Source organism: Bos grunniens, chromosome 7, assembly GCF_055505025.1.
Source record: "Bos grunniens cultivar Pamir isolate PY7600 chromosome 7, Bosgru_T2T1.0, whole genome shotgun sequence".
Taxonomy (NCBI): domain Eukaryota; kingdom Metazoa; phylum Chordata; class Mammalia; order Artiodactyla; family Bovidae; genus Bos; species Bos grunniens.
The window spans coordinates 98,014,378-98,039,949 of record NC_141171.1 but is presented as its reverse complement, the minus strand read 5'-3'; the positions used below and the strand labels follow the sequence as shown (position 1 = coordinate 98,039,949).

At 47.0% G+C, this 25,572-nt stretch overlaps 1 protein-coding gene across 2 annotated transcripts in view; it reads right to left on the bottom strand.

The window, feature by feature from the left end:
* RGMB (repulsive guidance molecule BMP co-receptor b) overlaps window positions 1-24,380 on the bottom strand; it is a 28,434-nt gene extending 4,054 nt beyond the window's left edge. The window contains exons 1-4 of one of the 2 annotated variants that reach the window (XM_086413253.1): window positions 24,250-24,380; window positions 23,153-23,228; window positions 19,237-19,523; window positions 13,563-14,071 (exon numbers count right to left, since the gene is read on the bottom strand). In XM_086413253.1, the coding sequence (XP_086269379.1) occupies window positions 13,563-14,071; window positions 19,237-19,523; window positions 23,153-23,157 (801 nt within the window). In that variant the 5' untranslated portion in view covers window positions 23,158-23,228; window positions 24,250-24,380. Of the gene's footprint in view, window positions 1-13,562; window positions 14,072-19,236; window positions 19,524-23,152; window positions 23,552-24,249 lie in introns of those variants that run through there. The other variant, XM_086413255.1, reaches the window with a different exon arrangement.
* Between the last annotated feature and the right edge of the window lie 1,192 nt (window positions 24,381-25,572).

The following is a 25,572-nucleotide window of genomic DNA, read 5'->3' as shown; positions in this document are numbered from 1 at the left end:
ACATATACGTGTATTCATTCTGATGTGGACCATTTTTTAAAAGTCTTTATTGAATTTGTTATGATATTGTTTCAGTCTTGTGTTTTTGTTTTTGTTTTTTTTTTTGGCCATGAGGCAGGTGGGATCTTAGCCCTCTCACCAGGGATCAAACCTGCACTCCTCTACACGGGAAGGTGAAGAAGTCTTAACCACTAGACAGCCAGGGGAGTCCCAAAGACCTACGTATTTAGAATGAAAAACTGACACAGATCCAGGGAGTGTGTATCAGCAAAAGAATTTCATTTTCCTAAGACAGAAAAATGTTGTTGTTGGGATATAGGCAAGTTTTATTGATCATGTGTATCCTGTCTCCTTCCAAAGACAGATGAGTTGTGGTAGATAGCTCTGAGAAAAAAAGAAAGAAGATTCCTTTCTGAGTTATGCAGACGCTCTAAGTGGCTTCATTAATAATAAACCTACCAGAACTGTGATTTCTAAAAAGTTTCTCCCTTGGACTCTAAATCAATATCCTATGACTCATCACTACCAACTGAGCTATACACACACACTCAGGGAAGAGACAGAAAGCTGAAGAGGGGGCCAGCCCAGCAACAGCGATCAACCACGTGCCTCAGGAAAGATTCTCTAAGTCTCTTAATCAAACGTTTCACGTGACCGGCTAATCTTTGGGACCACGAAAGCACTTGGCAAGTGCGCTCCCAAGCACTGGCAGGGAATAAATACCCTAAACCTAGTTACAGCAAATGTTTTCCCCAAAGAGCATGCTGGCCCTTCAGCTTCTCAGAAATCTGTTCCCCAGTCAACTCTCAACTCTCCAAATTAAGCAGAAAATTCATGGAGGAAAAAAAAAAATCTGATAATATAAAAACTTCCCTTTGGTGAACTTACTTTCTTTCCTTAATTAGAACAGTACTTAGAAAAAAAAAAAAAAACCACTCTGAGCACCTTCACCTCTAACATCCTCGACATCTCTGCTACAGGGGATAGAAAGATGCTAAGACAGATACGGGCTTCTGGATCACACAAGGTGGGAAAATGGTCCCCAAGCGGTGGGGCGGGGTTGGGGGGGTTGGGGGGTGGGGGGGCAGGGAACGACAACATTTTGAGATTTGAGTTATTGTCTGTAAGTGAGGTAATGGCTTATTATGCTTTCTTCTTGAAAAAAAGAAAAAAGTATCAGGTGACTTCAGTCAAGGAGGAAGGGAGACAGGCCAAACACTCTACAAATTACTCTGGATGGAGGCAAACGGCCACCTCCTGCAAGGGGACTAATCAAAACAATAGACCCTTGTTAAAAAGGCCACGAGGGCCTCCCTCCCCACCCTTCTCCCTACAAGCCCTCCCAGCCACCCTCAGGTTTATGTCTGAAGGCTTTCCCCCTGGCTCAGCCAGCATTTGCTCATGCTATTTAATTCCACATGTTCCCACTGGTGTTACTTGACTGGAATTTTCCAGCCATTTCATTTCACTTCAGCCAGTTGTAAAGCCAGATCCGAACCAGCTGTGGCTGCAGCAACTGGTTAAATTCATATCCGTTGTTTGCAGCTGCAACCAAAAGCCAGACAATGCACTGTGAGAATGCCTGGTGTTCTCCCTGCCTAATTACTCTGAGCCACAATTTAATTTCATGACCAGCCTTCTCACGTTTCAACACCTTCCTAACAACCTGAAGGAGGTGTACCAGAGATGATTTCAGGAAATTTGCTGTGCATCCAACCATACGACCTTCCAGAGCGAGTGGGATTTTTCGAGCTAGATATCTAATGGGACTATAAAATAGATTTATTTGGTGACTCTAAAGACAGTTTGACAAGTGCTTTTTAGAGGCAAGCTGGGATCTCTTGGAGGTGAAAAGATTAATTCAAGTAAATTCTGCACCTGACTGGACTGCAAGTTAATACAGATGGCTACAGTAAGAGTAACAGACTTCGCATACAGCCGCTGTCCTCATTTTCAACCAGAGCATCCACGCTCAGAGTAACTGAATTCTTCTACAACAGCTAAGCCATTTGTCCTTCCAACCTAACAAACCTCAAATTTAAACCAACTTGGCCTTATTTGTAACAATTTAGGACTTTTCAGTTCGCCTTAGGAAAAACACAGAGGAATTAGTTTTGTTGGGACAACACAGCAGAGAGATCCAATTCCAAACAAGTTTCCAACAAAGGCAAGCAAGGGTCAATATTAACATGAATGGAATAGTTCCCTGTCTCACCAAGTCTCCGCTGTTTTCATTAAAAACACCAATTCCAACTCAGGAGTCATTTCAAATGCCTCTCACCTTACTGTCCGCTGCTCTACTTGTGACACCAACAGGTAACTCCCACACCTCTGGAAGATAGGTGAAACTTAAAGCTTAACCTCTGTGTTACTGTCTACACTCACAAAATATTCCAGTTTACCTAATGCATTTTTGTCTATCTGTCAAATTTCCTAGGAGTGACTTTCTCTACAAGACAAGGAAGTTGATGTTTCTCTAGTTGTTTCTCTTTTAGGTGAGATAATTTGCTCTCAGAGTCTATGTATAGAATCAGCCCTTGAATCAAGATGTTGAGGGTAATGAATGAGAGGTTTCCTGAGTGGTCCTCTGTAGTTTAAGTAGATATTGAAGAGGTACCTAGAGATAATAAGCAATGGAAATGTAGAAAACACTAGGAAACAGTCCCTGACAAGTTGTATAAGGTATTTTCATCCCTTATACAATTGCAACCTGAGGTCTTAAAAAGCAAGCACTTAACCAGAAAGGGCCAGAAATTCATTTTCCAATTATATCCTCCTTTTCAGAAAAATTAAATAAAATTTATTCACTCTCAGTAATTCTTCCCTTAAAAAACTCAAATGTTAATGGAAATGTTTGGAAATTCCACACGTTTTCTATTCCCAGCTAGCAGCTATCAGAGGGTCACAATAGGACATTCAAAATTGTATTCTAAAGCTTTTAAACAGATAATTTAAAAACAGCTATGCTCTTTACTTTTCCCCCCTCTACGAACTGATCCATATGCTGTAATAACTCAATTTGGCACATCTGTTCTATGCCACACCATTTATTATTGATGGATGGCATTTCTGTGCATTTAAAACATCAATGCCTTTTGTTAAACCTTCCCCGCCCAGCTCCTCCCAACCCCCACCTCAGACAACACTACTCCAGTCTCCTCATTCATTTTTAATGTTTCACTCCCTGAGATCTTTACCACCTACAGGGTCTCTTAGGAGAAGCAAGACAGCAGCTACAAATCAACCTTTCCACATGAGAAAGGCAAAAAGGATTTAGGGTTTGCTGTGAAATGCCAACACTGAGAGGCACCTGCCTCTCCTTTCCATCAGGAAAAAAAATAAAAATAAAAATGAACTAAATGAAAGAAAGGTCACCCACAGAACCAGGCACTGCCTTGCCAATGCACAGAGCTTCTCCAAGCTCAACAGCCTTGCACAGTGCTGTGAGGAGGTTTTCAAACAGCAGAATTCCCCACAGGCTGTGCCCTGAGCTATTTGTGCTTATCATTCTTTGGAAGAAATGTTTATCGGGGTTTAAATCAGACCATTTGGCACTGCATGTGTGGGACCTTACTGGAATTCTCTTAATACCAGAACTGGGACTTTTATAGACAAGGGGCTCCAGCTCTCGGGTTAAGATGGGCCAGCAAATCAAACTGAAAATCACAGGAAATCAGCCTGGAACACAGGGAAACCCAATGTTGACAGGTATCCAGTTAAAATTCTGCTTGCGTTAAGAAAGCTAAGATTAATTTTATTTCATGTAATTAGGTGATGTGTCTACTTCCTCAGATCCTCTGGGTGCAATTATAGGTTGAAAAAACAGATGACTGTGGGAGAAATCAGAGAACGCTGTGCCCATGGCCTTTGCTCTCACCAGGTCAGCGGCATACAGCCTCTGCTTAGTCCTCAGAGCTGAACACAAAGATCATTCCTACTAGCGCGTGTGTTTCAAAGAAATAAACGCACATGCTCTATCGCCAGCTCTAAAACACATCATCTTAACTCGAGTGGGCCAATGTTTCTCAATGTTGAGAAGTCCGAGACTAGGAAGCTCCGAAGCACTAAGGAAGGATCTCGGTTAGGCTGCGGAGAACTCTGGCTTTCGCTCCTTTTTATGAGGTAGGAAATAAAAGCATATCCGTCTAGAATAACTTTCTGGAGAGTACATGGACCATACTTAAGGAGGTCAGTAATTGATGTCGTTGATCATTTTCCTGAAAAACTAAAAAAAAAACAAACAAAAAAAATCTGCCAGGAAGGCATGAACTCAATGAAACAAGTGTAACTTTACCATTGTAACTCAGCCTAGCATCAGCTATCTACCTACAGGAAGTCTGAATTCAACATCTACAAAAGCACAGTTTAAGTCACTTCACTGGGCCAGGACAAGATAGCTAACAGGAAGAAAGTGGTACATGAGTTTCAGAGGAGGGTGGCAGAAGAAATTTCCCTCTAGATTGCTTTTCAGGCTTGAATGAGACTACAAAAATCTACAGCCTCCTAAAGATACCCAAATAGGTTTCTCTGTCCTCTCGAGTTTCTTTCCACCGAGCTCTGCGGTAGCAGCACTCACAGGATTCCAGAGACACAGAATGGATCAGACTTATTTATTCTTAGGGTTGCCCTAGGTAATACATGCAGGAACAAGGGCTGCCTTGGCTGCTGGAGGGGATCTTGGCAGCAGCTGGAGAAAGAAGAAACCAAACCAGAGGAGAAGGACACCCACAGTTGAGGCTGCTAGGGTGGTCCAGGGGGGAGCATTAAGCTCCGTGGCTGGAAACAGCATGCAAGAGAGAGAGAAACAGAGAGAGAGGGAGAAGGGGGGAGAGAGAGAGAGAAGCAGGCCCAGGATGATACATAAAAGCGACAGACAAAAAAAAAAAAAAAGTTGACATCCAAAGAGCGATTTTTGTACATTTAAAATAAGGAAGGCTGGAAGCATAAATAGGCTCAGAGGGAAATGGGCCAGCTTCCTTGTACAGGCCAGAGGCACAAGGTGCAGAGTTTACAGGGAGGAGGGGAGGCCTGGGGTGCCTTGGCCTTCCCGGCACCCGGAGAACTCCAGGGGGACCTTCTTGCTTGTTGTGCCTGCTCTCTGCACTGTGAGGAGGCCCTCGCTAGACTTCTAGATGGGAAGTCAGGCGCGTGGGGACAGTATTTCAGGCCGAGGCTGCCGCTACGCTTTGGAAAAGTGAAAGTGAAGTTGCTCAGTCATGTCCGACTCTTTGTGACCCCATGGACTGGAGTCTACCAGGCTCCTCTGTCCATGGAATTTTCCAGGCAAGAATACCGGAGTGGGTTGACATTTCCTTCTTTAGGGGATATTCCTGACCCAGGGATCGAACCCAGGTCTCCCACATCGCAGGCAGACGCTTTACCCTCTGAGCCACCAGGGAAGCTGCTGCGCTTTGGACCAGAGGCTAAAATTACTGCAGTCACTCAGGGGTAGGAATCTGTCCTGGCAGGTCTGGCTTTCTGGGATCTCCCTCCTAATGGGGTGGAGGTGGGAGGAGGCACACAGATCCCCAGGCTCTCGCAGCACCCCGGGTGAACACTCTGGGCTGAGGTTCAGCACAGCTGTTTCCCAAACCGACGGGGATTATCAGGAAATCACAGCCCCTTTGATCGGTTTTCAGTTGGGGGAGGTAATTTAAAAAGCAAAAGGGCTTAAAGGTCTCAATGCACTCACATTCTGTCACTTCTAGGGTCAGTTTCAGGTTCCCAGGGCTATTAACAACAACAACAAAAAAAGCAAAGCCCAGTCAGGAACAAGGTGGTTAGAGGTGGTGACCATATATTCCAAGAAGCCAGTTAACTGGAAAGTTCCAAAACAATATCCTTCTGTCTTCATTTTCCTGAGGCAGGGAGCGGGGAAGGCATGGACCCCACATAAACACACACGTGTGCTTGTGTGTGTACTCACACCTTTAAAAAGGAAAGAGCAAACACTGACACCCTTTTCAGGGGCACATGCAGAGCAGATGAGAAGTTGGTCTTTAAATGCTGTCACATTAAGCCTATCCAGTGTACACAGTCAGCTCCAGCACTGAGACAACCCCACCAGCAGGAGCTAAGGTTCTCTGGGCTCCGACTCCTAAAAGAACCAGCTCACTTGGACATACTGAGCTCCCCTCTGCAGAGACCCAATTTCATCTGAAGTTCTTTCTAGACCCAACAGCAATGGGTTTTCACTGCAAGGCTCCCCCGTTAAATTCTGCATCTTAGATGTGTGCGGCTGGCTATTCTTGTTATACTTAGGACAAGCTGAGCAGCTTAAGAAGTCCTGAAGTTACCCCACCCAGGAGAACACAAAATCCAAACCAGTCGAAGAGCAAGTTCTACTTGCAGTCAAAACAAATAAAGACGAAACGGGTAAGGTAGCAGCTTCATTGTTCGACACTGTAGGTATGACTCTTTTTACATGCCACATTCCGCAGGGGCAGAAACTGTTTGGTTAGCATTAATTGAAGCCAACAACCAAAAAAAAAAAAAAATACCAACCATCCAATGTTTCCTGCTTGCCCCTTCCTCTCAAAATGTTGACTCAAAGAAAATTTAACAGGGCAGAGAGAGACATTTGGAAATGTGACAGAAAAACAAGTTCTAACGCTCAGCTGTGTATCAGACTTGGCTGGGCGCCTCTGGTTCAAACTATGGAGGACGGGAGGTTTGTTTTAAAGTAGCAAAGGCCCAGAGCACTCGGAGGGAATTCTGGCTGGCTCAGGCAGGCGCTGGGTTACTGTCACTTACACAGGGGGGATTCGGAAGGTCCTTTTCACTCTTCCAAACCACGTCTGGGACGGAGACACTGGCACATGCAGAGATTCGAAATGTAAAACTGACAAGGTATACAGAGACAAATTTTATACATTTTTAGACAGTTTTCACTGACCACCTTATGTATTTCTTCCTTCCAGGGAACAGAGAGAAGACAGAGGCCTACCTACCCAGAGTACATGCAATCTGTACGGACAAAATGAAGGCAGATCTTGTTCAAGTATGGCCTAAAGAATAAGCCAGGTAGGCCTGTTTTCATCCCACAAAATGATCATTCACATTAAGGGTACATTATGGAGCTAAGAATGTCGCCCCCTTTTCTTCTGCTTCCTTTGCCCAAATATAATCACCCCCAGGCAGTCTGCTGAAAACTATATGAAACGAAGGTGAAAGTTTCTGGGCCTAAGACCTTAAAATCCAGTACAAACCAGAGCTATGCAGGAAGCAGAAAAGGGCCAACAGGAATACCACCACCTGGAACAACTGTAGCTGGTGTCTGTTCTTCTAGAAACTCTTCTTTTAATATTGTCTCTACAGTAAAGAAATTCAGGGAGGACAAGGATTATCCAAGACATGCTTTTATGAGTCTTAAAGATGAGACAGAACCCTGAAAAATCAACTTAACTAAGAACTGGTGATTCTGATGCTCAACTACCCTAGCAAGCTTTTGGGTATTAAAAAGCAGCTACCTTTCAACAACAGCAACCAGGGTTCCAGACCCTGCTAGGGTATTTCAGAGGAGTGAGGAAATGTGGGTGTAGGTGAGGGACCACCTTGACGGTGGGATGTGAAAAGGGAGACGGTACCAAGTCCTGGGAGCGAGAACACTGACCAGCGACAGTGGCCGGTGGGCAGGGTTATGTCCAAGGTACAGCTGCCCATCTCTCAGGCCCAGCCTCCTGGTCCTGACCCCCGGAGGCAACTTGCAGCACTTGGAACCAGCCTATAGCATGGGCCCCCAGTGTTCTGAAAAGAAACCCTAAAAACGGCTTTCCCCTACCCCCCCGACACAAACCCCACAATTCTCCATGACATGAAGGCAGCAAAGTTTAGTTATGAGCTTAGACTAAGGCAGAGACTACATTCACCTCGGCATCTCCCAGACACGATAGGCCCGTCAATGCTTGGGGTTTCCAATGCAACACTAAATAGTACATTTTATCAGACAAATGAACACAGTATACTGCGCAGGGGAGCTATACAACTGCAAACTTCTTTCCCATCTGTTCTACAATATATCTCAACAATATAGCTCAATATATCTTGCAACTTTTTGTAATTTTTAAGACATTTCTGCACAACAAGGAGGACCAGGACGAGATGCAAAAGTTAAAGATGGCAAGAGTTATCTGTATAATCATAACAGATAATCATAACAAAGAACAATCTCAGATTTTAAGGGTTAGTTACAATGAATCTGCAAGGCAACTTGTGTGCTCCCAGAAGGAATCTATATTCTCAAATAGTGTATTGCCTCTGTAACAGTGTTGCATGCAAGGACAGTGTCCCTGTATTCAAAACCTAATTCTGTACACAAGAGGATGAGGCATCTTCCTTAGTGGACAAAAATAAGAATGATCACCACTGTGCAGCTCACAGAGTCTCCATAAAGATACTAAAAACATAACTGGTTACAAAAACTTAGCTACAAAAAAAATCCACTAGGCTTAGGGTCAAAAGAGGACAGATTCCCAAAGCCTGATCCAGAGATATGCCTAAAAAAAAAAAAAATCGATCCTTGGAAGGCTTTGCAACAGAGGCACATCTGGCTCTGACTTTATAACCAACAGAGAATGACCCAGAACATTGGTTTACATGCCCACATTCTCCTGCTGAACAACAGGGCATGCTAAGGGGCATCAAAAGCAGGAGAGGACCCAACTCGTGCTCCAGGACCCTACAAGAGAAGGACATTTTATCACCAGGGAACACTGTGGGCAGCCAGCGAGAATGGAGCCCAGGAACTCAAGACTTCCTGTATCTCCAGTATCATCAGCCAGTGGTGATTTCCAGGAAAATCTCTCAGGAAGTAGCCACAGCTCCAGAAGTACAGATATTTATGGACTTTGAAAGACAGGCTCTCTTCTCGTGCTTTGGATAGGCACAGAGTCCTGCTGCCCATGGGTTACCACAGCGGGTGGCCTGGGGCAGCGGCAAGGACGTACGAAGCACCTGAGTGTCCACTCGCCTGGCTTGGTTAAGCACAAGGAACACACCTCCTCCCCAAAACCAAACTGCCTGAAGGTAAACCACCTTCTCTCATTAACGGATGCAGTATAGAAGGGTCTGAAGATCTATAAAGGACTGGCTGTCATCTCAATATCCCCTCCTACTTGCAATGTTGTTTCCCTGACTTTGAAGAATAGGATAAGCAAGCTAGAATGTTGAAGAAAGGATATGATTACATTGAAAGGAAAGGTTTGAAAGACAAAGCAAAAGTACACAAGTTATTTGTATAAAATAATTGTTAAAAGTACTGCCACTGTTTGGTGGTTTAGTTGCTTAGTCATGTCCGACTCTTGCGACCCCATGGACTGTAGCTCGTCAGGCTCCTCTGTCCATGGGCTTCTCTAGGCAAGAACACTGGAATAGGTTGCCATTTCCTTCTCCAGGGGATCTTCCCGACCCAGGGATCAAAGCCTGGTCTCTTGCATTGCAGGCAGATTCTCTACCAACTGAGCCACAAGGAAAGACCGTTGTTTAGATGTGTAATAAATGCGTCCTTGAAATTTTAGGGAAAAGGAAATCATTTTAAATGCACCTGAGAGATTGGAGATTTTCATACATGCTACTAGGACTCCATTTGTGAAGGGCAAAATCTTTTTATGAAATAATTCACACCAAAATTGCCTTCTGCAATCATGGCATATGCAATTCCTTCTTAGATCCACATAAACAGGGATACATAGTTACACAACATGAAGCTGAGACTGAGGGGTGGGCAAAGAGAACGTGGAAGAGAAGGTACGCTGCCCAGCACCCTCCACGGATGATCTGCTTGTTTATCTGTGTGAGGATCAGGAGAGAAGACAGCACTGTATCCCCCTGGAGCCCCAAACACATAAACAGTGCTCCTTCCCACAGAACCAACCCTGCCCGTTCTCAGCCCATCCCCTCTCTCATATCTTTTCTGCAGAGCATTTGCAGGTCTGAAGCTGCCCGCCTCTTGTAGACAAAGATGGGGAAGGTGGCCCAGAGTGGACACGCATCTTAGCAGAGGTGTGTGCAGGTGTGCCAAGGAGCCCTGGCAGCCCCCGGGGTGGGGAGGGGGGAAAAACAGCCCTGGTGTCCCCTTTAGGAACGCATCGAGCTAGCCAGGTGGCCAAGCACACAGACTTTGGGGAAGGGAGGGAACCAGACAGGCTGGCGCAGGGCACAGCCCGGAGCCTTGGCCCTGAGAAGGTGTACCTGTGCACAGCTGGGAAGGGGGAGAGGACGTGGACCAGGGGAGATGAGACCACACCATCAAGCACTGCAGGCCTGGTGAAGAAAGGCTTAGCTAGCAGGAGGAGAAGCGGACAACAGAGGATGAGATGGCTGGGTGGCATCCCCGACTCAATGGACATGAGTTTGAGTAGACTCCAGGAGTGGGTGATGGACAGGGAGGCCTGGTGTGCTGTGGTCCGTGGGGTTGCAAAGAGTCAGACATGACTGAGTGACTGAACTGAACTGAACTGACCAGAGATGACTTCGTTTTCTTTCCCTCTGTTGTTTAGATTTCTTTCCCCCCTAAGCTTTGTCTTTCTGTGATGAGGGAAACCTGGGTGTTCAGGGGGCAGGCAGAGCTCACAAAGGCAGCCTTGAAGATGATGGCCTGCTCAGGAAGCCCACGGCCCCAGGACTGAGTTGCCTGAGCCAAATACCTGAGTCCAGTGCTTTACTTTTGTGCTGAGGATGGTGGAATGAATGGCTGCTTAGACACAATAGTTTCAGCATCGCATTTTTTTCATGGTGTGTGTGTGTGTGTGTGTGTGTGTGTGTGTTAGCCACTCAATCATGTCCGAGTCTATGGGACCCCATAGACAGTAACCCACCAGGTTTCTCTGTCCATGGGATTCTCCAGGCGTGAATACTGGAGTGGATTGTTTTCACTGCTTAGAAATTTTTAAAAAGTTTTATTTTGGTCCTGGGTACAGCAGAAGGAATTGCAGTGCAAGATTTTAGGTCTTTGTTTGGCTTCACCAGCAGAGGCCATACCAACACGGAGACAGGCCCTCAAACAGTAATCTTCACACGCTTTTGGGCGGCTTTGGAGAGAGTTACAAAAAGAGAAAAGAAAAAAAAAAAAAAAACAAGCACTGGAGGTCATGAAGCCATAGAGTAATTTGTTGCTGAACAGCATGGTCACCAGATGTGGGGGGAATACTTTCCCATAGGGCAATTAAAGACCAAACATTCTCATTGTCTGCTTGAATTTATGTTAAAAGATAGATAACTTTTCCCTCCTTTCTAGAAAGGGTAAAACCTTTGATCCTCACCAAAGTGAGGGAGAAAACAAATTGTACTTACGTTATTTGCTAAAAACTATGATAGGTTCAACCACAACTGAAATAGAATGATCTAAAGTACTTCAATGTCAACTGTCGCATTCATATACTATGTGTACTCATAAGGCAACCAGCTGTCCCCAGATATTTTCAACACGATCAGTAAAAAGTACATTTTTGAAAGGCTGAACACCAAACAGAAGTGACATGTGACTGGATAGAAGGCTTGGAAAATAAAACTCTGGGCTTGTGAAAGAAACAATATAGCTGACCCCTGAACAACAGGGGAGTTAGTTGCAATGACCCCTGGGCAGTTGAAAATCCACATATAACGTTATAGCTAACACTCTGTATACAGGGTTCTGTACCCGATTCACCCAAGCAGGGATCACGTAGTACTGTAGCATTTACTACTGAAAAAAATCCACATATGTGGACTGGCTGGGTTCAAACCCACGTTGTCCAAGGGTCAACTGTAAATTTTCCCATGCACACAGCACTTATGAATCTCAAAAGTATCGTGTGAAAGCTACCTTTCCAAGCCCTCAATTATCTGCAAAATTGATGATTTTCTGCATTTTCAATGGAATTGCCTTCTTGAATTTTCAGTGCCATGTCTTTTCAAAAACTATTACCAGGTTTTATGCCCTTTGAGTCTGCAATGATGAATTGTTGCTCATTGCTTACCTTACGACTTTGCAGCTATCAACGTTATAACATATAGCAAATACATATTGTAATATACAGACAGGAAAAATTATCTACTTGCAAAATCCAGAGGAAGAAAAGTTTTTTTGAGACATAAGGTTTGGAAAGGCAACCTTGGGTTTTATTGGGAATTGAAGTGTAAATAGTTTTAAGTTCCCCTAAGATGTCTAGACCAATGTATAGTCTCCCTTGTTCAGGGTGATGACTTCTAATCTTAGATTTGTGACACCCCAGGGTGTCTCCATACAGTCTCTGGAAGTGTGCTAAAATTCCCTCCACAAAATACCAAGTTAAATAATTTAAATTCACTTAAAAAACTATGCTACATATGTTTGGAGGCAAGGCCTGGAATCAAGAGAACAGTCCTTAAGTATTATAAAAGCGTGCTAGCTGTCAATTACATTTTAATCTAACCCAACTGATGAAAAGCTACAATAAACAAAATGAAATGATACAAAATAAGAAAACCTGTATGTGCGATTTTATAGTTGGAGAAGATAGCCAAGGAGCTGGTTCTTGTTGTTACACTTTTTTTAACACTAGAAACATTTGAGAAAATTTGTTTATGGGTCTTCCTTGCTATCTGCAGGCCTTCTCCAGATGCCCAGAGTGGGGGGTGGTCATCTCCAGTTGTGAGGCCTCTCATTGTGGTGGCTTCTCTCGTTGGGGGACACGGGCTCTAGAGCTCTGACTCAGTAGATATGGTGCATGAGCTTAGTAGTCTGGAAGCATGTGGGATCTTCCTGGACCAGGGACTGAGCCCGGGTCCCGTGCACTGGCAGGTGGGTTCTTCTTCACCACTGAGCCCCCAGGGAAGCCCCTGGGACACCACTTTTGTGGAAAACCCTTTTGGACCTCTGTTTACTAACGCCTGAATCAGTTTGGCCTGACAACTGGAAACCCAGTCACAGCTCCTTGCCACCTGTTTGCACTAAGACTCTGGTGCCTTAATGCTGGCTTTGAGGCTCCCTCATCAGTATCAGTTTCTTTAAAATGAACAAACACCAACCACAGACAATGGCAGCTAGACCCGGTAAGCTTAATTTTGTCAGTTTTCCCCTCTGGTTGACTTAAATTTTATCCTGAGGTTACACAGAATTAGGTATTACTGCTCTGCAAAATCCACTTCTTAACTTCCCTGGTCACCACATTTTACTATAGCTTCCAAGTTTCCAATAAGGTTTCCTGATGAGTCGCTCTCTTAGGTTTCACGGCGTTCTTTGTTCAGAACACCCACTGCAGTCATCTGATAAATCTGAACGTGGATTTCTTCAAGAGCCACACACATCTGCACTCAAAAATGACATCACTGGAAAAAAAGAACTTTTTTTTTTTCATTAAACAGGCCTGCCTTTTCCCTAGAGAACCCAACTTCACTGTTTCCTTTTTATTTTTCATATCATTGCCTATTTAAACTTAGACCTACAAGAATTCCAGTGAGAAAATTTTTTTTTTACCAAGTAACTTTCATTTAATCCTTTATTCACCTTCTGTGCCGAGCTGGCCAACAGAAGTTGCAGTCATCTGAAGAATCAAACATCTGAAAGTTACAGAAGGAAAGAAGAAGGAAAAAAAAAGTACACTTGCCTTATTTGTCGCAGTAGCACTAGATCCAGGGACCACGGGCACGTTTGTCACTTGAACTGAAAGATAATTATTGTCTATGAGTGGCCAAGCACCTTCCACTTTGCATGTCTGGAAGTGATCCTTGAAAGTTCTAAGGTGAGGGTCTCCGAACAAGCCACAGAAAAGGTAATTGGGAGGGTTCTGGTCCCCGCCCCTGTGTTCTCTGGCTCCCGCGTGGCTGTGATAGTTACAAGGGTCATGGGTCACTTCTGGGTTGGTAGATGATGTGGGTCCATCCTTGGAACAGTTTCTCTGGCTCATGAGGTCGCTGATACCCAGCACAGCAGAATGGTACACTAGGTTACCACGGCAGGCTTTGGAAGTCCGCTGGGTGCAGCCAGCATAGGCGCGCAGAGCCTTGCAGAACTCAGAGTCAAAGCCATCGACGGCGGAGTTCAGGTGTGAGGTCAGGGACACAAAGTCCGTGGTGCATTTCTGGATTCGACACTGGGCTGGCTGCTGGCAGTCACCTAGGAGAAAGACGATTAAGACCGAATGTTTTTAAAAGGCTTCACAACTTTCTGAGCTGCATGAGAAAAGGACATTCTCCCCTGGGAACTGTTTGTTCTATTTCCTATACTCCTATTTTAAGAAGGCCTTCAGAAATAGGGTTGCATTGTGGCTTCTTGGTCTCTCACAAAGTAAGCCACTGGAAGAACCACTGCATGCAGCTGGTTAACTTAACAACTAAAGCGCGGGCCAGTGCGAGTGAACAGGAGTTTAGTCAGGTGTTCTTAGGCTAAACTACAAGGGAACGATAAAGGAAATATTTTATCAACTTTGCTCTGGTTTCTAGATTTTGAGAAAGATCCCTTGGCTCTAAGGCCAAGTCAAAGATGTGAACTTTGTTTTGATTTTGAAAACTGCGTAAGTAATTTGCTTTGAAAAGCACAGTCTGTACACAAAACCATGAGTAAAGCCTGCACACTTCAGGGAGGGGAAACTCCTAAATTATAGCGTGATTAGTTAAAACACCTTTACCTGATTCTACTCTAGTACAGGGCAAGAATATCAGGAAAAAATCCAGGTACTAAGTTATTCTGTCTTTCTTGAGAAATATTTACCAACAAATTGCATATAAATTAACACACATAATCCCTTGGTTTCTACAAAGTGTAAATGATCGTTTAAAAAAATAGAGTGACTGATTTGACCAAGCTAGGTATTCACTATCCCATAACATCAATCCCCCAGGATTCTAGCTCCTCAACAGTTCACAGTAAAAGTATGCTAACTCAAAATGTACACAACACTGACAGGTGATCCCACCAACCATGTTTTTTTCTAGAAACAGAACCAGAGACAGAATTCTTTGAGTATATATAAAACTACTTTTCCCCCTTAAATCAATGATTCACATAAACTTAATGATTTAAGCAAAGCTAACATAAAGTAATGAAAAATCACACGATTACTGCTCTACTATTTAAACAGTAAGTTTTCAAATTATGGTTTGCTCCTAGCTTTTTATACAAAAGTTTGTAAAATCTCTCAAAGCACAAAACCCACAATGAACTGCCAATACTAGGTCAGTGTGTATACTAATCAGTTTAATATTGTATTCCTTAAAAGGAGAACACCAGAAACACGGAAAAGAAAAACAATTTTCTTTATTGTCCACCTCAAATTTTATAGAAATGAACTGTAACACGTTATTTGTGTTACCTGCACATTCTTTATAGGTACCTCAACTATGGAGGAGCCTCAATCTCAAGTCAGGTTCCTCATCTGAGAAATGAATAGGTTGTTCGAAAGTAAATTCTGTGATCTTTTCTAGGCATGAAATATCCGAGGGGGTGCATCAGTCAGTAGAGTATTATTAAATGTGTAATTATTCAAGATTTAGGCATAACAAAACTTCAGGATGATATCAAGATTTAGGACATTATCTGATAAAGACTTAAAACTAACTCTAATAATCATCGTAGAAAGATATTTTAGTCTTTTCAGTAGTAAACTGCTTTTAAATGAGTGAAACAGCCTGTAATCTTTGTTCCTGGCATCAGCTGGGGAAACGAGGAGTCGATGACAACCTCGTAAGGCACTCCCCCAACCATCCCTAAGTTTCCAAAACCAAAAAGGGAAAATGTAGTCAAGACTGGATATCTGACTTAACACAAGGAAAAGAGAAGATTAAAATATTTTAATATTTTGGAGCTGTGAATTTACAGCTGTTAAAGGCACTAAATAAAAATCACAGATGCATCTTTATGCATTTGGCCTCTTTCATGTTTTCTCATTCCAAAGTTGACAAAAGCAGCTCTAGTATTTATAGAATTCCTCTCTACAAAGTAGATCAAATCATCTTTCAACTGTTTTTACTCAAAAAGGCAAAAGTGGAAACAAAAAAATAAAACCAGCCAACAACCCCCAAAGTGGTATTAAAGCCATTTTACAGATGGGAAAATCAAGACAAAGGGACACTAAAGGGCTTGACCTGGCTGGACTGTAAACTGCCAGCATGAAGCCCAGGACATGTGCCTTTCCTCAAATCTCATTTTCATTCCCCCAACAAAATTTCTGATTCTCAAGACAGTACTTGATAGCTTAAAACACACACACACACACACACACACTTCAGGAACAGCAACATCTTTTCTCTTTTTCTTTTAAAATCAGATTCATAGCAAGCAGTAAACAAGAAAATAAATATATGAGCCAAGGCTCATTCAGTAACGAACAGCTTTTGGACAACACATAAATGACAACACAAGAACTTTCCGCTAAACTTGCAGGGCCTATTCTGTTCTTTTTATGGTCTATAAAATCTAGCCGAGCGTACACTTACTTATAATTATTTCAAATAGTCATAAAAATATCAAAAGTAAGACCAGCATGGAAATGCAGATGCAACTGTTTAGAAAGAAAAAGCAGAATCTAGACTCCCAGATTCTTTTTTGTTCCCTTCCTCCCTTCCCCACACCCTTTTTCATAGCAGGTAGGTGCTGATTCCTTTGAGAAATCTCACACAAAACACAGTTCCTTGGATTCCTTTGTTTTGGATGAGGTTTCTAACAGACTTTTTGAATAGAGACGGTGGGATGTTGGAGGGCTAACCAGAGAGAAAGTGCATGTGGGTCAGCAGTTTCAGCCCCATCACAGGCTCCTGTATATAATGACTAATTTGCAGCATACACCCAGAAATATCCAGGCTTCATGAATTTATAATGACAATGCACACTTTGCCTGTAAGAGGCGGTAAAGTAAGCCTCCTGTCAAAATGCCAAGACAATGCAGAGCAGAAACAATTTCAAGGATGCAGCCAAGAAAACCATGAAGTATATGAGTAAGCAAGGAACTCCCATATTGGATCTCCATTCAGGAAGTGTAGAGGTTTGCTTAAGAAAAAAAAAAAGAATAAAAGTATCCTTTTCATTTCCCAAGGGCAGAATTCAAAATCTGCAGCTACAGATCTATTTTTTCAAATCATACCATCTATGATGTGACCATATTTTCATCCCAGTAAATGAAATTTACTAAAGGATTTGTCAGTCTAGAGCTCTCATGAATGATGCAGACATAAAGACCTCACCATTCAAGGCGGTTTCCGCAATGTCAGGCCTGCACGAGTGAATCTGCAGCCCAATCATCAGATTATAATAAAAGAAATGAGATATGCTGAAATGAATTAAGTGCAACGCAGAGCCATCTGGGGTGTGGAGGCAAATTATAAGGATCCGGGCATAAAACATATGGTGGCCCATCTGTAAAGAGCATGAGGTGAGGCTGGCTGCTCTGAGGAGACACAACCCCTGCATTTCAATAGCACCATTCTTCAAAGAACTCTCTCCAAAGGAGCCCTCTTTCCTAAAACCAGATTAATTGCTTCATTCCAACAATCTAGCCACAGATATCACTCACTACAGCAACTCTGGGTCGAATCTAATGGGGACTTCAGTGTGACCACATTAGGATACTAAGAGGAGTTTCACATTCCAAGTTCTTGAACTCAGGCACCTTAATTTTCTAAACCTTTAAACCAACTTCTTAGGCCTTTCAGAGGCCATCGAAGAAAGCTTCAAGGACCACATTCCAATCCTGTTACAGGACCCTATGGCAACTAAAGGAAACAACATCTAAGCAGTCAAGAGGGTCACAGTCCTGCCCACCAGCTCAATTTCCATTTCAAGAAATCTACACTTTGACATTATGGACACTTTTTTTTTTCCCACACAAAACACTCCTGAATATATTTTTTGACACGTCATAAAAAGTTTTCCACGCAACCGTGAGCAGACTGACTTTGTTTTCTAAGGTTCTAAAATCACTAATTAAAAACCTTCATCATTGTAAAACTTGCTATTTACACTCTCTATTAAGACTTCAGTCTGTTTCCACAAGAGACAGTGTTAAAATGCAGCTGTTACATCACAATGCAAAGTTACGCAAAACTAAATTTAGTCGTCTGCTCAAATGTCACATTTTTTCCCCATTACTTAAAAGACCTCCCGGATTTTTAACACCGCTGGTATGACTTAATAAATAAATAAAAATTAACTCTGGCACAGTTGAGTGGCATTACAGTTCAGTATTCTCCAGATCAGAGTGTTGTGATTGCTGTCCCACAAATACAGGACAAAAAGATCTCAAAGGATAACGTATCTAATGCTCTAGGTGCTCTCAAACTAAAAGATAGATTGTCTTTTTCAATTTGGCACTGAAAAAACTTTTTGTCTAGATACGCTGCTAGGAATGGTACTTATTTATAAAGGGCGTTCTAGATTCCCCCCCCCCCCCCCGGCTTTCTTGAGATATAACTGACATACATCATTGTGTTCATGAAAAGATATTAAAAAGAAAAACAGGCAAAACACGCAAGAAGGCTCATCGTCGCTAAGACAAAAAGATTTTTCTTCGCTAAGAACAGATTCCTCACTGCTGCTTCCACCGGGGAAGTTCCCGAAGGCAAGAGATCGGTCACACTCTCCTGGAACCCCCCAAAACACGCGGCTAGCCACAAAGCACCAAGTTTTTCCAAAGAGGGGGTGAAAGCTGAAATTAAAAGGGGCTTTCGCAAATATGAAAGTGATCCCAGTTTAAGGAAGTCTTAAGTGACTTCGAGATGAACCCCCAGGTTTTCAAACGGGTAGAATTATCTTCCCATCGGGTGCCATTTCTTCGCCTCGACGCCACCCCCAACTCCAGGGCGGCAGCAGCAACCAGGCTCCTGGTCTCCCCAGCCTAGGAGGCGGCGGCGGCGGCGGCGGAAACCTGATCCCAGCCCGACTTTCAGTAAAAACACCCATGCAGAGAGCAATAGAGCATCCGGAACGTTTGTCTCGGGAGCGCAGCCCCCCCCCCCCCCCCCCCCCGACCGCGCGCTACATCTTTGATAAGTGGCTGCGAGAGGAGAGATCCATCCACGGTCCGAGCAGAAGGCGGGGACGGCGGGCGGGCTGGCGGGAGGCAGGGCGAAAGGCCGCTCCCGTGTGCCCTGGGCGCGCCGCTCGGTTGGCGGGTGTGTTCCTGCCGCCGCGCCGCCAGCCCGGCCACGGTGCGGGTCAGGAGCTGGGGAGGCCTTTCCCGCCCCGGCCAGCGCCTTCTGCCCCCCAGGGGTGGGGGGATAGGGGAACCCAGCTCCCCTGACCCTAGAGGCGGCTCCCCCACCCCCAACCCGCGCGCTTGCCCCCCATACCTGCATGAAGCAGCCCGAGGCTGAGCAGCAACAGCAGCAGCAGCGCCAGGGGCGGCGGGCCGAGCCCGGGGCGGCGGCGGGGGCGGCGGCGCGGCTCAGCCCCGGCGGCAGCGGCGGCGGAGGCTGGGGCGGCGGCGGCGCAGGAGGGCGATGCTGCTCTCAAGCCCATGCCCGTCCATGCAGCTCTCGTGGGCTCCGGCGAGGGCGGCGGCGCGGGCGCCGTGGCGGGTCCCGGGCCGGGACGGCGGCATGGGCCGGAGGGAGCGCCCCGCTTCCTCTTCTTCTTCCTTCAGCCCCGCGTCGGACGCGGGCCGCCGCCGCCGCCGCCGCAGGAGCAGCAGAAGCGAGCCGAGCGCCGCGGGCGGAGCGCGTCGGCGGCGTCGGCCGCGGGGAGCGGAGGCATCGTGGCGGCCGGAGTCGGCGGGCGGGCGGGCGGAGGGCGGGAGGAGAGAGCGGAGGGCGGGGAAGGAAAAGACACAAAGACGGTGAGCGAGTGCGAAGCCCGGCCGGCAGCGCGCGCGCGGGGCGTCCCTGGGCCAGCGTGGGCTCGGCGGGCGCGGAAACGCACCGAACGGAGCCCCGAGCGGCGGCCCGCAGCCGCCGGCTGCCGAGATCACTCTGTGCCGCGGGGCCCCCCGCGCTCGATCAATCTCAGCCCCGCACTGCCGCCCCGCCCCTCCCGATGCCCCGCCAATCCGCGCCGGCCCCGCCCCGCCACTCCCCGCCCCCTCTAACTCCATTGGCAGGGAGGCGGGAGCTGTGGACGCAGTAGGCCACTCATAGGGCCCCAAGCGCCCGCCCCGCCCTCCGGACCCGCCCCTCCAGGCCCCCGCCCCCTGCTCCCAGCCTCCCCGGGGTTATTCGGGTTCCGCGTCCCGCCCTCCACCGGTCCGGTCGGCGGCGCTGCGGCCCAGCCTCCCTATTGCTGGTTGCGGCCTCCGCGCTCCCCTCCACCCTCTCCTGCAATGTACTATCGTCCCACGCCCAGTGGAGACGGGCGACGGCAGCTCCGTCGTTACAAAGAAGCCGGCCTTTGGCCTTTCCAAGAAGGAAAGTGATCGGGTTCAACGTCCCTCTCCGTAACGCATTTATTTAGATCACCAGTCCCCGACCCTGTCCCTGCCCTACAGCCCTGGATCCTCGGAGGAAACGGGCGCGTTTATGCCTAGCGCCCGGCGGTAGATCCCTTCGAGGCCAATCGCATTTGCTGAGCCGCGTTCTGAGCCCGCTGTGGACTTTTTTTTTTTAAAGTAAGTTCCGTTCAGTTCAGTCGCTCAGTCGTGTCCGACTCTTTGCGACCCGGTGGACCGCAGCACGCCAGGCCTCCCTGTCAATCACCAGCTCCCGGAGTTTACTCAAACCCACGTCCATCGAGTCGGTGATGCCATCCAACCATCTCATCTTGTGTCGGCCCCTTCTTCTCCCGCCTTCAATCTTTCCCAGCATCAGGGTGTTTTCAAATGAGTCTTTATTTTTTTGGTAAAGCCACCGCCTTCTGAGCCGATTCGGGACTTTTGGTAAAGCCAGTCGCGTTGGAAATGCGAATGTGACCCGTGGTCCGGAACGAATCGGATGGCCTGGGAAGGTAGCCACCAGCTCCCTGGTGGAGTTCGCGGGCAGCTGGTGTTCCTGTCACTCTGACATTTTTCCCTTCCTGAAAGCAGTTGGGGAGGGGGTTCTGAGAGTAGGGGGAACGTCTACGTGTTCTGTTACACTGTAGTTAGATTCATGAGGATAGTGAGTTTTAATGCAGTGTAATTTTATACCATGATCTGTTGTTGTTCCGTGGCTTTTCCACAAATGTTCATCGTCTATTAGCAAATTAATTCAATAGCAGGTCCATTTCTACTTTTGCGATGGGATGGTTCCAAAAATGAGAGGGAAACCAATTGCTGGCGGGAAAGGAGACTTCCAGAGATACAGGAAAGCATGTTTTATGAGGTCGATGATAGGTTCCAATTTGTTATCAGCAGGTGTGAAGTGGTATCTAATCTCAAGAACGGCCTCAAAGGCCAGGAGCCACTTCATACTGTCCTGTCTTTGCCTTTCTCCAACACTCAGGTGTTCTTGCCTGGAGAATCCCCTGGACAGAAGAGCCTGGCGGGGCTACAGTCCGTAGGGTCGCAAAGAGTCCGACACGACTGAGCGATTTGGCACAGCACCGCAGCACCGCAAACGGCAGTGGGCTGTCATTTTAAATGAACTTATATCCAAGTCGCAGTCTGCAACTCTACCTGCTACATTACTCAGAATCCCTAATTTAGGAATTTTCGTATCAACCACGGACATGTTAGTATTCCACATGTTAAAAAGTGCCAGTCAATGGACCAGGATAATTGAGGGCAAACCTTCCATCACTCCAGCTTCCTCATTACACACGTTCTGAATTATACAAACCACTAGCTCCCTAATGAAGGATGCCTATCTATTTTTACTGCAACTTTTCATTACTTACTTATTACATACTATGATGACTCAAGTGGTAAACATACCTTTCACTGCCCACGATATAACCCAAGTCTTGTGTGTATCCATGATATGCTTAATAGTAGCTTCAGAGTTGCCTGGAGAAATGACTTTTGGGGGGGAGTTATGTGATATGATTTTTAGGTGATACTGTGAAGTAAATACTGTTAAGCCCCAAATTGATTTTCTTGCAATTACTACATATTACTAATGAAATAAAGTCAATGAAACCCTGGTAAACCTCTTTTTCAAAGTAATCAAATGTAAACAGCATCTTTCAAAGCATTTTGCTAACAGACTAATGTTTCCTCTTCCTTAACCCAAGATTTAATTCGACTCCTATGAAAGAAGAATCCCACTTTATTGACCATACTTTAAAACATATAACCAAGAGTTAAGGATCAAATTCAGGAGTTTTTTCACTCCTGATTTTCTATAATTTTCCTCCCTTTCCTCTTCTCCCTCCTATATCTTGTTCCTTAAGTACATGGTTGCTCTAGATTTTACCAACAGAGGGCACCCCCGAGTCATTGCACGTCCTAGCGTCCTGAAATGGAACTATTGTTCTTAAGAGGAAAAACTTCATTTCTTTTGAGGTGCTTTATTGCTCCTCTGTTGTAAACATTTGACAAGCCCAAGATTTATACGCCTAAGAATTCATTTTTTAATTGCTGCATAAGTGTTCAGTATGCTAGAGGAAAATGTTAATTTTCACAATTAAACCGCAAGGTGGTTCTTATTTTCAGGACATTAGGTTAGTTGACACATTCGCCGGGTACATGCGGACTGTTAACAAGATCCGAAGTCAGCTTGGGAAGCAAGAGCGTGGTGAATGGTCAATTATAGCGTACCTACTTCCCCAGCTAGTATGACGCAAGTTAAGGAGTCTTTTAAGACTCTACGAAGAAAAATCTGGAGAGGGAGCTAGAACACAAACATAAAATCGATGACTTACAAAAGTTTTATATTTTAATAAAAAATAAAACCGTGACGTGACAGCTTGCACAATTCAAACAAATCCACCCCGTTTCTTGCCCCTTGTATTCTTCCTTCCTTCCTTTTTATTTTCAGGAAGAAAAGAGGAAACCAGAACAGTACAATTAGGGGACACAGGAAAGCATCTCATAGTATGAACGTGCCAAATGAGTAGAAATAAAACACACGCCAGCAACATTAATGGATTCTAAACAGACGTGGTTTCTTTTCGGGAACCTTTACATGATGTCTAAACTGTCCCCTGTTAATATACAGAATCTCCATTTCCAGAAATCTACCAGGACCCTCTTCTAACAGACCACCCCAGGACAGAGGAGCCAGGAATCGGACCCAGGGCTGCGACGTGTGCCACCCATTTTAGAGGAAAGGTTCCCCGCTGTTCCCCAGCAAAGCCGGGGAGAAGAAGCCCGGAGTCCTACAGCCCGGCGGCGAGCGGCTTGTGTATCGTACTTACATCATTCTTAACCCTTCCGCTCCTGGAGGGGGCTTGGCGGGATCGGGGGACCCCTGAGCTCCGGAACACGCAGCACCTGGGTGTGACAGAGGATTTCCAGGGCCGGGGGTAAGAGCTGCGCCCCCGGAAGGAGAGGGCCCAGGGCGTGCGTGGGGCTCATCACCCGCTCGAACCCGACTGGCCCCCGCGATCCCTGCGGGCTCAGCCGCGGCTCGCGCTGCTCAGAGCGGCAGGTGCAAAAAGCATTTGGGAGTCGCTTGCCAGCGCGCGGAGGTAATGCGCTTCCTGTCCATTTATCTCAGGAAACCAGCGCAGCCTTCCCTTCCAAACAGAATTAACCTCTCATTAGCCAGCCACTCATTCCCGAGAAGGCCTTAAAAGCTTTACCAGCCCGCTAATGTATTTAAGGCTTTTCTTCCAGGCAAACGCAGCCGTTGCCGCGTCTGCCATCAGCCCCTGGTGGCGGGGAGGTGAGGGGAGGGGGGTTCCTCTGAGCTCCCCCGGGAGCCAACCGCTTACCTTCTCCCTTCCTCCCCCCCGGCTTCAAGTCAGGGAAACTCTGGCCAACCCAGATCCCCAGACTGTAATCACGGGCAGACCCGACACCGCTGAACCGACTTGCTGCGGGAAACAGCCCCAACAAGTCCCCACTGATATCGCGAGCGCCCGTCGCATCAAAGCCTCCAGCTCTGTGAGCCTCACGGAACCAGCGGGGGTACACGGGAAGGAACTTCGACCGCCAGCTGGGCCCGGGTCGCGGGTGCTGACTCCCCTTTTGGGGCGCCAGCCCCGTTCTCAGCACTGAGCAAGGTCGGGGGTGGGGTGGGGGGGCAGTGTTCGCCGGGATCTGGCGGATCCAGCCGACGCCGGGAGTGGGGAATCCAGTGCGGTTCTAGGTCTGCACGTGGCAAGAAGGGGCCTTTGCAGAGCTGGGCTTTTCTCACCCTGGCTCCCCGCCGCCCCGAGGCGGGCAGATTTATACCACACAGGTGGACGGAGACCTAAACAAAACAGTCCCGGTCGCTGCCTGCCGCTCGCCATCCCCCCAACCCCGGCCCTCTGGCCCACCACAAACTTCAACAAAATAAACAACTCACCACAGGCATTCCCTTGTCTGCAGCACGACGCTTGCCAGCTGGGAAAATAAGCCGCAAGCCACGCGGCCGGGGCGCTGAGCGAGGCAGCGCGGCGCCCGATTCTCTTTCCCCGGTGGGGGCGGCGGGAACCAGGGGGCTCCAGGGGGGCTCCGCCCCGGGATAGGGTTGGGGGCTCGCCCTCCCGGTTCCCCGCCTGTGAGGGAGCGCCCGGTGAGGCGCTGCGCCCTTGCTGCCGCCGCGATCTCTCCGGCTCCCTAGGGGAGACGGGCGGGAGGCAAAAAGCCCTTAGCTGCGTTCTCGCTTTCTCCAAGCTGCTGTCTCTTTCCTTTCGTTATCAAAGACCAAATCTAGGGGGTCTCCACCCCACCCCTCCACGTCTCCCCCTGCTGGCGCGCACCGGATCTGTGCAGTGCGGCAGCGGAGGGGCGCGCAGCGGCGGGCCAGGACCCCCAGCCTCCAGGTTTGCTCGCCCGCGTTCCCCTCACCCCTCGGGCCGGCACAAAGAGCCTTTCACTCGGCCAAAGCCACCCTCCTCGCCGGCTGCATTGCATTTTGCACCAACCCGCACCAACCTATTCCCGGTCGGTGGCTGTGCCAGCTGTCGCCAGGGCAGGGCGGCTGGGAACGTGGGCACGTGGTTCCTACTCTGCGCTTTGCCGCACAGACGCGGATGCCCAGCTTTCCACCCCTTTCTCTCGCTGCCCACCAGCGGTGTCTAAATGCCTTCCTCCCTTTCCATACACGACCTCTGAGTGTCTTCCTAATACGTCTAAACTAGGGAGGGGGGCAGTATTGTCCTCTGGAGTTTCGCTGAAATAAGGAATCCAGCCATTTGTCCCGTCCCTCTAAAAGGGGTTTGAGTTTATAGCTTAAGACAAACCTAGGACAACAATTTGGGAATCACGAGGGGAGAGAGGGGATTCGCTGGTAGCACAGTTGGTAAAGAATCTGTCTGCAATGCAGGAGGCCTGGATTCGATCCCTGGGTTGGGAAGATTCCGTTGGAGAAGGAAATGGCAACCCACTCCAGTATTCTTGGCCTGGAGAATCCCATGGACAGAGGAGCCTGGAGGGCTACAGTCCATGGGGGCTCAAAGAGTCGGACACGACTTAGCGACTAAACCACCACCACCACCACCAGGGGAGAGAGACACCTAAGACACAGGCGAGGAAGTGTGTTATAAAGAACAAGCCCAAGCGCACGCAACGCTCAAGGGAAGACAGTCCCTTGGGTAAGAGCAGAAGGCGGGATGGGGGGCTGGGGGCTAGAGGGAAGGGACTAGCTGACTTTCCAAAGTTGAAAATAAGCATCACTGTTATTCAG